Here is a 14,755-nt window from a genome sequence, read left to right as displayed (position 1 = left end):
TATTTATTTTTTCCTGTATTCTTTTGGACTTCTCTCCTACAAGACCAGCACCAATCTTAGGTTCTAGTCCAGAGCCTCTTCATGCTGGGCAAGTACTCTGCAACTGAACTGCACACTAGCCCAGTTTCCCTTATTTTGTCCCTCCCATGGCCAGTCTTCCTTAGTTGAACCAAGGGAGCTCAGCTATAATAATCACTACAAATGTCCTTCCCCAGTGAGTAATCTCATCATCTGTCATTTGGACATTGGTTTTGGTTGGTGGACCATATTATACTTGATTATTTTTGCTTAGGGACAAAACTCTGAATTATAATTTGTGAAAGTTTATGTAGTTTTTATATTTCTATAACTACTCTTGACCTTTGTTCCGGGATACACTTTGGTTAGTTATGAGTATCTTGATCCTTTTAGGCCTTCTTCTTAAGCTTTGTGAAGTGGAATCAAGCAGTGTTTAGTCTATGGCTAATCTTCCCCCTTTACTGAGTCCACAACCTTTCTGAACAATCTGCCTATGACTTGCGAACTACAGGCTGGTGGAGATAGGAACTAGTTCTGGTCTTTGTAAACTCCAGGTCTTCCTCCTTCACTTCTGTTGGGTGCTCTCCTCTCGAGACTGCAGTGGTTTCCTTGCATGTTCTGTGCAGGCTGGTGCTCAAGTAATGACGTGCGCAGCTTTGTGAGACCTGACTTCTCTCTGTACGTCAGATGTGAGTCATTTTCTTCCCGTAGACTCGGGTTCCATCTCTTCAGCTCAGACTGGCCACAAATCCTGCCAGTTTTTTTCTCCCCATGTTTTTTTTTAAGTGGGCATTCCATTTCCATTGTTCCAGAAATTTTCTTTTCTGTTGTATTGCTTGACCCTTCTTATCAGATACCAAGTAACCTTAAGTTCCAAGTCTTTTTCCTGTTGTTTTTTTAATCTATACTGTTTTAACCACTTTTTTTTTTTGCCAGCGATTCTAGATTTTGATAGCTCTGTAGCAAAGGTTTTTCAGCACAAGTGCTTGAAACCCTAAGCACTTGGCTTGCTGTTTTTGCAGAAATATTGTTTCCAGATTTAAAGCTTATAACAACCTTTTCAAATTAAAAGTTTATTATAAAGAACTTGTAAATAAAAAACATCACATAGAAAAATTAGCCAGGCCCAAACTCTATACATCTCAACTAACTTCTTTAGAACAGCCATTCTAAAACTGGGGAACTTCACATTGGATTTTACACTCCACTTATCAGCTATGTTTGTTTATACTTATCCACTAGAAAAAAAAATTTATTACAAAGGTAAAAATAGAAAAACAATTAGATTTAGATCCTCTTTCATGATTCTTGAATCTTTTACCTTAGCCATGCTTTTGAACCTTATGTCCGTCATGCTAATTATGTTGGTGGTACAAAACTGAGTATTGCTTGCTGATTTGCATGAGCCTTTATACCTTGGAGTCCTTTTGCTGTTCCCCTTTATGCTGCATCCTGAGTCCTAAAGCATCTTTCAGCTTGTGTCTTGGTCAGGGTTCTATAGAGGGACAGACCTCTAGAGAGAATCTTTATTACAAGAGGGTTTATTAGATTGGCTTACACGACACACTTAGAGTCTTCCAAAGATGGCCTTCTCACACCTGTGCCCTGTGAACTGCCTTTCAGCTGATTCCAGGTCCAGTTGACAACCAAGATTAAACATCATAGTTTTTCTAAAGTCACCTTGTGTAGGCTACAATTATAAGGCCATATTAACATATACCATGTAGTAGTATATCATATGTATTACTCTTAAGTATATAAATCTTATTTTTATTTTATTTTATGTGTGTGGGTGTTTTGCCTGAATGTGTCTGAGAATCTTTTGGTACCTGGTGTCTGCAGAGGTTAGAAGAAAGCATCAGATTTACTGGAGATCTGAAACTAGAGTTACAGATGCTTATGAATTGCTGTATAGGTGCTGGGGAATGAACCTAAGTTCTTTGGGTGGGTAACTAGTGCTCTTAATTGTTGAGCCATTTCCCTAGTCCCTGTGCTCATGTTTTATTACCAGATATTCTGATGACTCAACACTAATATTTTTTGCCTTTCTAAATTTTATTTGAATTATTTTATCCAGGATTATTTGTAGAAAAGAAGTATTAGTTGTCTGCTTATGATATAAACTCACAGGCAAAGTTTTCTTAGACTGTTTTCTACCTTTTAGCCCATATTTTATTTGTGATTTATTTTTATATTAGCTTTTAGCATGAAACGGTTGGTTGGATAGTAGAAATTAAAGCTGCCAAACAATGAATTATTCTACCTTTGAGAATTGTTTCTCTATGTTTCGTTTCTCACAGAACATACCGTGGGAGAGGTAATTAAGTTAGATTCTAATGGCTCTCCAAGAAAAGTCTGGGGGAAAAGCCCTACAGATTCTGTCCTGAAGATACTAGGAGAAGCTGAACTCCAACTCCAGACAGAACTACTAGAAAACACAGCTTTTAAAAGTGGTAAGCACGAGAAGTAATATTATAAAAATGTGTTAAGGTGTCTCCACTTTCTTGTGTGGAATTAGTCTACCTGTCCACCTTCAGGGGGTTGGTTGTTCTAAATAGGAATAGGTTCTGCCCTTGTCAGACCTGGATGAAATCTAAAGAATAAGAAATCTGGATGAGGGAGGTAGAAAAGTCCAAGCCTGTTTTCCATTAGGGAAAATGTTGAGACAGTTTATTAAGATTCATGGTGTATTTGTGAAGAGATTCGGGAGTTAAACTGAGTAGAAAAATGTCTGTGAGTATGTGTGACATCGTTCTGGAACTGGGAGAGAGTGCTGACACAGACAGGAGGGAGACATTCTAGATTCCTGAGTCTTGGGTGTTTGGGTGTTAGAGCAGCACCTGAGGAAAAGCAACTGTGTATACAGAAGCCTTGCCACTGGACAGCTTGTTCACAAGACAGAGAGTGGATGAACAGTGTCCAGACAGAACAGTGCCTAGGCATGCATGTTACCTTTTGCATTTTTTTCTCTGTTGCTCCTCAAGATTGAGCATGAACTCATAGCTGAAGCATATGAGAAGCTGACTTAGGACATAAGGGTCCTGACATGTTCTGTAGGGTCAGCTAGAAGCTGAGAAATAGACTGTGGAAAGAGCCTGTGTACGTTCCTAACAGGCAGAAGTTAGCTCTTGCGAAAGGTGAATCTCCTCGCCGTAAGTCATGGACAGTGTCCTCACTGAATTCCCATTTAAAACTCTTACCACTTTAACATCACCACACGCAGAAACAAGTACCTGCAGGGACACTTTGACCATTGGGATCCGAACCATCAAAAGAGATAATGAATTGAAATTGAGGTCACTTCACAACAATGTCTATTTTTATCCAATCATGTCAAGCAGGCATGTGTAGAAATTGAATGAATTCAGGGTTTTCCACTTGAGTACAGTGAAGTGTGTTCAACAAGCTGAGAGTGTATGCAAAGGAATAGTTCTAATGATGACTTTTATAAGGATGTCAATGGGGATGGACAATGGGGAAAGAATGTTAGAATCAGTCATTAAACGTACTTGCAAAATCAAACTTTTTTGAGATTATAATATTTCACCCTCCCTTTTTTCTAACCCTCTCAATATACCCTCCTCTCTCTGGCTTCAAATCCATGAAAAATGAGTAGTGCCAGGCATGATGATTCATTCCTTTAATCCCAGTACTTGGGAAACAGAGGCAGGCAGATCTCTGAGTTCAAAGGGAATCCAAGCCAGCAAGGGCTACATGGTGAGACCCTGCTTCAAAAAAGCTATATTAGAGGGAGATGAATAAAAAAACACCACTAAAAATTAGATATGGGAATTCCTAAAATTGCAACTTTTAAGGAGCCATAATTTATAAGGTTTCTAATATATGATTTATTAAAAAGCTGAGTGAGGTAGTTCAGTGAACTGTGAGATCTACATATTAGCAGGATTATTTATTGTATATATAAAATCATCCACCTATGACAACATCGATTTGGGGGAGTTGTGGCTTGTAAACAGTCACACAGGAATGAGGAGCGTCAATGACTACAGTCAGTTGTTTTATGATAAATCTTTTCCTGGAAACAGCCACAGTGTGCAGAGTTTGTAGCAAATTAGAAGTAAATATCATATGAAAAACTACATGTGAAAAATGAAGCTATATGAAAAACAAATTGTTTAAAAAGTTGGTTAGTAATTTTAAAATTCAATTCTGATACAGGTGTATTAATTTTTCCCAAAAGGAAAAGAATTCAAATTGTGTTATCCACCTTGAAGGTCATTATGAAATGGAACTTGGCTGCCACATCTTCTTAACTCATTAGTTTCTAGTGTGTAAGAGAGCTTCGCCTGTTGCAACAATCTAGGGTTTGTTTTTGTTTTTGTTTTTGTTTTCTCTAAATATCATTGCAAGTAACTTCAAAACCTTTTGAGAGCAGTAGACTTTTCATTGTTTTGCTTCTACAGAGATTTATCCTGAAGGCGAAAACTACAAGCCCTTAACTGTTGGAGAAGAGAAACCAGAATGTATTTCAAAAGAAATAAATCCATCAGGTACTGTTGATTCTGTTGAAACAGAAAGCCCAAAGTTTAGTGAGGTGCCTCCACCAATGTCAGAAGGAAATGTGGAAGGTATGTTGTAATGCATTTAAATGAACTAAATTTTATTTAGTATTGAATCATTGAAGAAATTGTCAAAATTTGTGTGTATGTTTGAGTAATTCATCTCAAATTAGGCTCACTAATTTTAGTAACTATCTCTCTCCCCCCCCCCCCCCCCCGTTTTTGGTTTTGAAGACCAAGAGTTTTCAAGGGCTGTGTTAGGAGGGTCAGGCTGGTCTCCTAGAATGCAGAGTCCCGCTCTCACTGCTGGTGAGAGCTGCAGGCATATAGGACCATGCGTCCTAGTTACTGGCCATTCTATTCCATTATTTTATGAATCAGGGTTGAGTTAAGACTGGGATTGTGATTTTCCTAGTACATTGTGTCTTTGCCTAAGAGGCCAGGTGATGTGATACTCAGCTGTCAGTGAGACTACTTGATCATTTTTTTTTGCCATCTTGGAAGGTACACCTCAAAGGCCGAGTATGACAGGCCCCTCTCTGCCTTTTGAGGAACCTCAGTCTCATTCTGTATTCTTCCTATCTATTAAAAAAAGCTTTTATTATTTTATGAACATGGGGGTTTACCTGTTTGTATGTCTGATGCCTGCCTAAGCCAGAAGATGATGATGCAGCTGAAGTTGGAGATGATTGCGAGTCACCATGTGGGTGCTGGGAATTGCACTTGAGTCCTTTGGAAAACACCCAGTTGAGCAGTCTCTCCAGCACCTGTTTTTCATAGCTTATATGATTTTATTCTCTGATGACCCGGAGGTTCTGATGTGGGGGAAATAGGATTCACCTCGAGAGGAAAAGAACCTATAGCCATCTCAGGTGCTACATTAAAAGCTGTGTATGATGTGTATGGTTTTTTGTTAGTCTGTTTGATTTTTTTTGTGTGTGTGTGTGTGTGTGTATGTTCTTTAAAGTTAATCAGAGAACTGAACTGGGACCATTAACACTTCTATTGGTCAGAGCTGTCACAAACCCAGAGTGTGCCCAAGGTAGGGAGGTAGGCCTGCCTCTCAAAGGGAAGAATATTAAAGAATCTGCAACCATCTTTAACCTACCAGCCTGCTCATTAACTAAAAATACTACATTCTTTCCACAATAACATTGATATTTTAGTCTCAAAAAATTGCCATGTGTTTTTTCTGAGCTAAATAAACTCCTTTATGATGCTTTGACTTCCAGATACCAACCAGAGGCTGCCAGTTTCCTAAACATTCAGTCATAAATAGGAATAGCATCACTCCATTGTGCTCATTAGATAAAGAGACTGTCAGAGACTGTGTACCCATGCAACGTGTTCACCACAGTAACCCATTGTGTTCACAGAGCATGGTTAGTCGTATGGTACAGAACGATGTCTCTTCCGCAAAAAAATGTGTATGTTGGCATCTAAGCCCCTGTGTGAGGCCTCATGAATGGCATTAACTTCCTTCTAAGAAGAGGCTGAAGAGTCAGCCTTTGTTCTATGTCATGCTGAAAATACATGAAGGCTGTCAGTGTACCTGGAGGGAAACCTTTCTCCAGAACTCACTGTGCTGGGATTCGGATGCTAGATTCTCCGATTGCTGAAATGAAGAGAAAGAACTTTCTCTTCAAGCCACCCAGTCTGATACTTTATCATAGTATCCTAAACAAGGCAGTATGTTGTACCCTTCTTAAAAATTAGTAATAAAATATTTAAGAGATAAAATCAACCAGCAGGATGAGTGTGCATATAGTGGAGAGTTTATAACCTAGTTTGGAGATTGGCAAGCTTCACTTGTCCTGCAGAGTTGTGGAGTAAATATTTTAGGCTTTATGGAAACCATGATCACAAATTGAGTTTAGAGGATAGAATGTTAATTTTGATACTGCTGAAGATCACTAGGGAGTTGTTAAATAGTGAACCTACCCCTTTAAGAAGCTGGTCTCTCTAAGCAGTCCATCCCACAGCCTGGAAAAACCAGGCCTTGCTCCCCTGCAGTTCTTTCTCTAGGACATAGAGTTAAGAAGCTATCTGTGCTGTGGTTCTACCGCCCCTGATTTATATAGTGCTACACTGTGTATCTGGCTTCTCTGTGCTCCCTGTCAGTGGGCTGTGTTGAACAAAATCATGTGATATGGAGCTTCATACCAGCCCCTGGAAGGATATAAAGGTCATATATTTTCCTGTGTTTGTAGAATTTCTCTAAAGTTGATCCCCTCCCATCATCCTGTCCATGACAACTGTCTCTCTCGTTCTTTAAGCTGTGCCTCTTACTAAAACTCCTTTGTGGGTTCCAAGGGAAAGCTCTCCTCCATCAGGCCTTCTCCTTCCTGTTGTCTGTTAGAGGGTGCTGTCCTGCCTCAGAGTGACTGCGTCTCTGTTATCTTAAGGCCGATAAAACTCTCCCAGAGGAAAACTGTGTCAGCTTCTTTCTAGAAACAACCAACCCATTGCCACCTCCTTTTCTCCCTCCATTTAACAAGAACAGAATTACACATTAAAAGACAAAATAAAAAGATTCTTCTATCTTAGTACATACCTTGTATGGATGACCCAAACATTCATGTGAGCAACAGATCAAAATTATTAGTATTTGCATGTCTCTTGTCTTTCACAATAGGGCAAATCATTAGAAATTTGTAAATAGACAAGAAAAGCATATCTGAAGTCCATGAAAAAGTGTGCATGGTGTTGAATTAAGTAAGAAAGTATATGATCTCAGACAGGAAAAAGAGAAGTCTCAGTGGGACTGGAGAGAGGACTCAGCAGTAAAGCACTTGCTGCACAGTTATGCAGACCAGAGTGTGAATCCCAGCACCCCATGTCTGCCATTCTGCAAGCACTCACAACTTCAGCTCGAAGGGATCTGGCTCTTTTCTAGCCTCTACATATATTTACACATACCTCGCACATGTGCATACATTCATACAGACATATACCTGCACATATAAATGGACAAATAGACTCTCTTTAAAGATGGCCAGAAAAACATAGTTCCCTAGCTATTAATTATTTGAGGGTATAAGAAAATTGATTTAGCATACTTCAGTTCTTCTCAAGGCCATTGTAAAAGTCCAGGTAATCATATTGGTTTTCTTTTGTGGTTGTTGGAAGATTTCCAAGATTAAAGTTTCTTTACTAAATATTAATAATACAGTCTATTTTCTCATACTTGTAACAACAGGTATCTTTAGTCTTTAGTTTTGATACCTTTATGCTGATTTAGATATTGCTATAGTTTTAATAAGGCTTATATCTTTTTTTTTTTTTGAGACAGGGTGTCTCTGTAGCTTTGGTGCCCGTCCCGGTACTAGCTCTTGTAGACCAGGCTGGTCTCGAACTCACAGAGATCCTCCTGCCTCTGCCTCCGAATGCTGGGATTAAAGGCGTGCGCCACCACCGCCCGGCATATACCTTACATAAGAATGAATATTGTGTACAGTACTCAAGTATTTTTGTTATACCAAAAAAGTGAAAGCCTAGTCTTTCATTTCAGGAATGACTGTGCTACAGAACTAGCCCAGAAAGCTTTAAACAGTTGATTTTCTTTAGTTAAACTAACTGTGATAATAACTTACAGAAAGTTAGTCAGCCCATTCTCAGCAAACTTTACTCCCTTGATCTTGCTTTGCAGAACCTGATGATTTGGAGACAGAAGTTCTCCAAGAGCCAAGTAGCACAGACACAGATGGGAGTTTGCCACGTGCTGTTAATGATGTGTGGATTAGTGAGGAAGAAGAAGCTAAAGAAACTGAGTATGTTGTCTTTTTCTTTACTTTTCAAAGCCAGGTCCCTTTGGTAAGCTCTTTAATAAGTAATGCTGTATTAACTAATGTTGTAGTTTAATAACTTCATATTGCAGTACCCCCTACAAAGTAATTTGATTTCTTAATAGATATTAGCATGGGGCATAAATCAAAAACTATATGAATATAAGCAGTAAATGTCTTGCCAGCCTTTATTTTCATTCAACCAATTTCTGATTTTTCTCTGCAGATAATTTTTATTACATATAAACAAAATACATAGTCTTTTCCAATACAGTTGCTAATATATACAATGATTATTAAAACCTTTTCAGTTTTTTAAAATTTGTGTGTCTTCGAAAGTGTATGCTCACATGTGTGTGCACAGATACAATATGGAGGCAGGAAGGCACACTGAATCCCTTGGAGCTGGACCTGTAGTATTTATAAGCTGACCCGTGTGTGTGCTGGGATCCAAACTCTGGTCCTTATGAAAGAACAGTCAGTGCTCGCTCTTAACCACTGAGCAATCTCCATGCTCACTTTGTTTATAAAGTCGGTAGTCAGCAGTTAAAAAGGGCTTACTGCTCTTGCGGACCTGGGTTTGGCTCCAGCACATACATGCCAACTCATAGACCCCCGTAACTCTAGTTTCAGGGTATCTGATTCCTCTTCTCTCCTTCAAGGATTCCTGTGCACATGTGATGCACACATACATACACATACATATAGAACAAATACTTTTTTAAAAAGTTTGTAGTCTGGGAAATTTTCTCACATTAGTAATGAAAGTTCTCTATTTTATATTCCATTATATGGATATAAGACAATTCAGTAACCTACTACTTGATGAATATTCATGCTATGTATTGTGATGCTGCAATGAGTAATGTTTTACATAAAATATTTTTGCGAAATCAGGTGTTTTTTTAAAGCAGAGATGTAATATTTAGATGAATTGCATTTGTAATTTAGTCATTCTTCAGAGTTTTGACCAATGTAAACTTTCAGAATGAATGAATGACTATTAACTAATGATTAATGATTGGTGAGAGTTTCACTTTGCTCAAAGTAGAAAACACTGTACTTACAAGAGAAAGTATTAAGAAAATCATTTGGACAAGGGATTTCAGGATGCTAGTAGATGTGAATTTCATTTTCTTTATGTAAGAGGACTTTTATTTCTAATAAAACTGTGTGGCATTTATTTTGTTTGGTTTATCTGTCTGTGACAGGTTGGAAGATAAGGTTGCTGAGCAGCAGAGTGAGGTTTGTGAAGGCAGAATTCCAGGGAATGTGGAGCAGTCTCGTGAGGATCATATAGGTAAGCGCCACTGTAGGAGTCTTAACTCTTTCTGGACGGCTTCTTAACACCAGCCTGTCTCATTTGGGTACCATTATAAGTCATCATAATTCTATTTTAAAATAGGCCTAGAGACTAGGAACCTGTACTAGCTGGCCCGGTATTGTGGTAATATAAGCAGTTAACTTTTTGGTAAGTTGTATTGTTGAAAATGTTAAAATACTATTGGTCAAAATATAACACAATAGAAACAATTTTTCTCCTCTATGAAAACGAACAGAAAAATTGATTTTCTAAACTGTATTTTTACATTTCTTTAGATTTCTATATTTTAAAACTTCCAATATAATAAAAATATATTAAATTAAAATGTTATATCTCCTTAATGGTTATTTATAAGATAGTATACAGTATACTTATTTTTTTTATTAAAAATTTCCGCCTCCTTCCCGCCTCCTTTTCCCTTCCCTACCCCCTACTCCCCACGCCCCCTCCCCATCCCCTCCCTCTCCAGTCCAAAGAGCAGTCAGGGTTCCCTGCCCTGTGGGCAGTCCAAGGTCCTCCCTCCTCCATCCAGGTCTAGGAAGGTGAGCATCCAAACAGGCTAGGCTCCCACAAAGCCAGTACATGCAGTAGGATCAAAACTCAGTGCCATTGTCTTTGGCTTCTCAGCAGCCCTCATTGTCCACCATATTCAGAGAGTCCGGTTTTATCCCATGCATTTTCAGTCCCAGTCCAGCTGGCCTTGGTGATCTCCCAATAGATCAGCCCCACCGTCTCAGTGGGTAGGTGCCCCCCTCGTGGTCTTGACTTCCTTGCTCATGTTCTCCCTCCTTCTGTTCCTCATTTGGACCTTGGGAGCTCAGTCTATTGCTCCAATGTGGGTCTCTGTCTCTATCTCCATCCATCGCCAGATGAAGAGTCTATGGTGATATGCAAGATATTCATTAGTATGGCTATAGGATCGGGCCGTTTCAGGTTCCCTCTCCTCAGCTGCCCAAGGACCTAGTTGGGTACATCTCTCTGGACCCCTGGGAACCATTCTAGAGTCAAGGATCTTGCCAACCCTAAAATGGCTCCCTTAATTAAGATATATACTTCCCTGCTCCCATATTCAACCTTCCATTATCCCAACCATCCCATTCCCCCAAGCTCTCCCTATCCTCCCCTTCTCACTTGTCTCTCCCCATCTCCCCTTTCCCCCATCCCACCCCACCCCCCAGTTCCCAGTTTTTGCCCAGCAATCTTATCTACTTCCAATATCCAGGAGGATAACTGTATGTTTTTCTTTGGGTTCACCTTCTTATTTAGCTTCTCTAGGATCGCGAATTATAGGCTCAATGTCCTATATTTATGGCTAAAAACCAATTATGAGTGAGTACATCCCATGTTCATCATTTTGGGTCTGGGTTACCTCACTCAGGATAGTGTTTTCTATTTCCATCCATTTGCATGCAAAATTCAAGAAGTCATTGTTTTTTACCGCTGAAGAAAGAAATTGAAGAGGATACCAGAAAATGGAAGGATCTCCCTTGCTCTTGGATTGTGAGGATCAACATAGTAAAAATTGCAATTCTCCCAAAAGCAATCTATAGATTCAATGCAATCCCCATCAAAATCCCATCAAAATTCTTCACAGACCTTGAGAGGACAATAATCAACTTTATATGGAAAAACAAAAGCCCAGGATACAATAAAGGAACGTCTGGAGGCATTACCATCCCTGACTTCAAACTCTATTACAGAGCGTCAGTATTGAAAACAGCTTGGTATTGGCATAAAAACAGAGAAGTCGATCAATGGAATCGAGTAGAAGACCCGGATTTTAACCCACAAACCTATGAACACCTGATTTTTGATAAAGGAGCTAAAAGTATACAATGGAAGAAAGAGAGCATCTTCAACAAATGGTGCTGGCAGAACTGGATGTCAACCTGTAGAAGAATGAAAATAGATTCATATCTATCACCATGTACAAAACTCAAGTCCAAATGGATTAAAGACTTCAATATCAGTCTGAACACACTGAACCTGATAGAAGAGAAAGTGGGAAGTACTCTACAACATATGGGCACAGGAGACCACTTCCTATATATAACCCCAGCAGCACAGACATTAAGGGCAACATTGAATAAATGGGACCTCCTGAGACTGAGAAGCTTCTGTAAAGCACAGGACACTGTCACTAAGACAAAAAGGCAACCCACTGACTGGGAGATCTTCACCAACCCCACAACAGACAAAGGTCTGATCTCCAAATTATATAAAGAACTCAAGAAACTAGACGTTAAAATGCTAATTAACCCAATTAAAAAATGGGGCACTGAACTGAACAGAGAATTCTCAACAGAAGTTCAGACGGCCAAAAGACACTTAAGGTCATGCTCAACCTCCTTAGTGATCAGGGAAATGCAAATCAAAACAACTTTGAGATACCATCTTACACCTGTCAGAATGGCTAAAATAAAAAACACCAATGAGAGCCTTTGCTGGAGAGGATTTGGAGTAAGGGTTACACTCATCCATTGCTGGTGGGAATGCAAGCTTGTGCAACCACTATGGAAAGCAGTGTGGCGGTTTCTCAGGAAATTTGGGATCAACCTACCCCAGGACCCAGCAATACCACTCTTGGGAATATACCCAAGAGATGCCCTATCATACTACAAAAGTATTTGTTCAACTATGTTCACATCAGCATTATTTGTAATAGCCAGAACCTGGAAACAACCTAGATGCCCTTCCACGGAAGAATGGATGTAAATGGAATGTATACATATTAGAGTACTACTCAGCGGTAAAAAACAATGACTTCTTGAATTTTGCATGCAAATAGTATACAGTATACTTATATGTATACTTTGATTTTGTTTACCTGGTATGAGTTTTTTTAATTCATTTTTAATTAAAAAATATTTTATGTGTCTGAGTGTTTTGTCTGTATATAAGTAATATTTGTTCCACATGTATTCATGGTACCCACAGAAGCCAGAAGAGTATAGCATGTCAGATTCCTTGGAACTGGAGTTAAAGATGGTTGCGAGCTGCTATGGTGGGTCCTAGGAGCCAAACCCAGGTCTCCTGCAAGAACAGCAAATGTTTTAGCACCAAGCCATCTCTGCAGATCTTAGGATGGGATGCGTGTTAAATATTATATGATACTTGCTGATATTTTTAGAATTTTAAGTGCTATTCTATAGATTTATGATATAATCTCTTTTTATTCCACAGAGCCTGCAGTAGATGATTCTCAGCAGTCTAGATGTGACGTAGAGAAGTCAGTACCACCAGAACCATTCTTCCAGAAAGTGGCTCAGTCGGAGCACTTGAGTGTAGTTCAGTCAGAACCAGTTTCACTCCGATCTTGCTCTGATTCACCACCAAAAACTAAAACCAAGAACTCCTTACTGATTGGGCTTTCAACTGGTCTGTTTGATGCAAACAACCCAAAGGTAAGTGTGCTCTCATTTGGAGAATGCTGTCTCTCCACTGATAGCATTGCCTGATGGCCAGTGCTGGCTTTTAGTTGATTCAAAACCCAAACAAGTACAAACAAAAGCAACAGAATGTCCCGACTTTATTGGCTGTTGGCTAGGGCTCTTTTTAGTGGTACTAACAAATAGCTTTAGAGCTATGGTTCTCTCTCAATAAATATCCTACTTGGGGAATAAGACAAAGTTTATAGCAGGCACTCCAAGTTGCTAGTCTGAGAAATTGTTTTCTCAGCTACCATTCAATGTTACCACACATCAGGTTCCACAGCAAATGCCAATACCTCCAGCTAAAGAATGTGGCTGTTTTGGCAACCTTGATATTCCTGTGATTCTGTTGAGGGGGCCGCAGGAGAAGTGTAAGTCCTTTCCTGATAGTTCCTTGGACTCCTGCACACCACTCTGGCTCTTGTGGTTTTCACTCTTTTATGGGCAGCTTCATTCTACAATAGGACTGTGTGGTGCCGAGTGGATACAGCTTCCATCTGGATTCTCTTAGCTCCTCTGCCTGCTTCCCTGCAGAGCTCTCCTCTGGATTTGTAAATTCATTTGCCTACTTTACTTATATGTAATTTTATATATGTATACCTACCAAAATATGTCATGTATATTTATAGCTCTTTTTATTGTGTATATTACAATATTGCAGATACTGTTTTGATATTATTAAAAATAAGTCTAACTTATAGTCTCTTTTTCCGTTAATTGTTGTTAGCATGCATATATGTATGTGAATATATATTCCTTAACATAGCCTGCCCAGTCTTGTCTGCTACTTGTATGTATGTTTCAGGGCTAATCTCTTGGTATGGAGTCACCAGTTGATGTGCTGCTACCTGGTGAAGACTGTTTGTCTCACTCTCAGTATTCCTTAGTTGCCTGTAGTATTTTGTGTAAGACTGAGGCCTAATAGGCTTTCCCTTCTACTTTGGCATCTCTTTTATTGTTGTTTTTATTCAGCTCATGCTTTAGCAGTCTTATTACTAAGACATTATGGGTGTAGCTTCTGACATTATTACTAGGAGATGCTATCTTATAGCGAACTGCTTTCCTGCCCCTTCTTCTGCAGTGTTCTCTGAGCATTAGCTGAGGGTTGTTTGGTAGGTGTATCCATTGGGGCAGGACTCCATAACTCTGCACTTTTTTTGCTTGTTGTTTTCTGTGTTGGTCTCATTCTGTTGCAAAGAGGATTGCGCTTACACTCTTAGAGTATAAAGATAAACATTTAGAATATAGTTAAGGATTATCCTGGTTTAGTAAAGTGGAGGTTGTAGGTTCTTCTCCAAGATCCATGACTTCACCAGCCACGGTTAATTGGCTAGGTTTCCAGTGCCAGGTGTGATTTTCCTCTTGCTGAGTAGGTCTTAAGTCTGATTAGCGAGTTGCTGGTTACCGTCAAGGTATGTGTGCCACTACTGCACCCTTAAAGTTATTGTGCCGTGCTGGTCATTGTGGTTCATAGGCATCATAGCTGGGTATAACTGTTGGGTTTTTTTTCTACTTTTGGAAGCTTGCATGGAACGTTCTGGTTCTATGAAGGCTAGTCATTTGAGCAGTTCTTCAGGTCAGTTCCAGCTGAGAGGCATCTGGGCCCTGCTTTAGCAATAGGGGCACTCCACCTTGGGACTGGGAGAGCAATCAAGGGCTATAATGTTTTAGGAGTGA

At 39.4% G+C, this 14,755-nt stretch overlaps 1 protein-coding gene across 7 annotated transcripts in view; it reads left to right on the top strand.

Annotated features, from left to right (window-relative positions):
• Positions 1-14,755, top strand: part of Nek1 (NIMA related kinase 1) — a 123,132-nt gene that overhangs the window by 88,290 nt on the left and 20,087 nt on the right. For 6 of the 7 annotated variants that reach the window (XM_057752450.1, XM_057752451.1, XM_057752447.1 and 3 more), the window contains 5 exons: positions 2,319-2,471; positions 4,443-4,607; positions 8,188-8,308; positions 9,535-9,623; positions 12,831-13,051. In XM_057752450.1, the coding sequence (XP_057608433.1) occupies positions 2,319-2,471; positions 4,443-4,607; positions 8,188-8,308; positions 9,535-9,623; positions 12,831-13,051 (749 nt within the window). The remainder of the gene's footprint in view (positions 1-2,318; positions 2,472-4,442; positions 4,608-8,187; positions 8,309-9,534; positions 9,624-12,830; positions 13,052-14,755) is intronic. The other variant, XM_057752448.1, reaches the window with a different exon arrangement.

Source organism: Chionomys nivalis, chromosome 20, assembly GCF_950005125.1.
Source record: "Chionomys nivalis chromosome 20, mChiNiv1.1, whole genome shotgun sequence".
NCBI lineage: Eukaryota > Metazoa > Chordata > Mammalia > Rodentia > Cricetidae > Chionomys > Chionomys nivalis.
The sequence above is the reverse complement of the archived record's forward strand: the minus strand, read 5'-3'. Positions and strand labels throughout refer to the sequence as shown.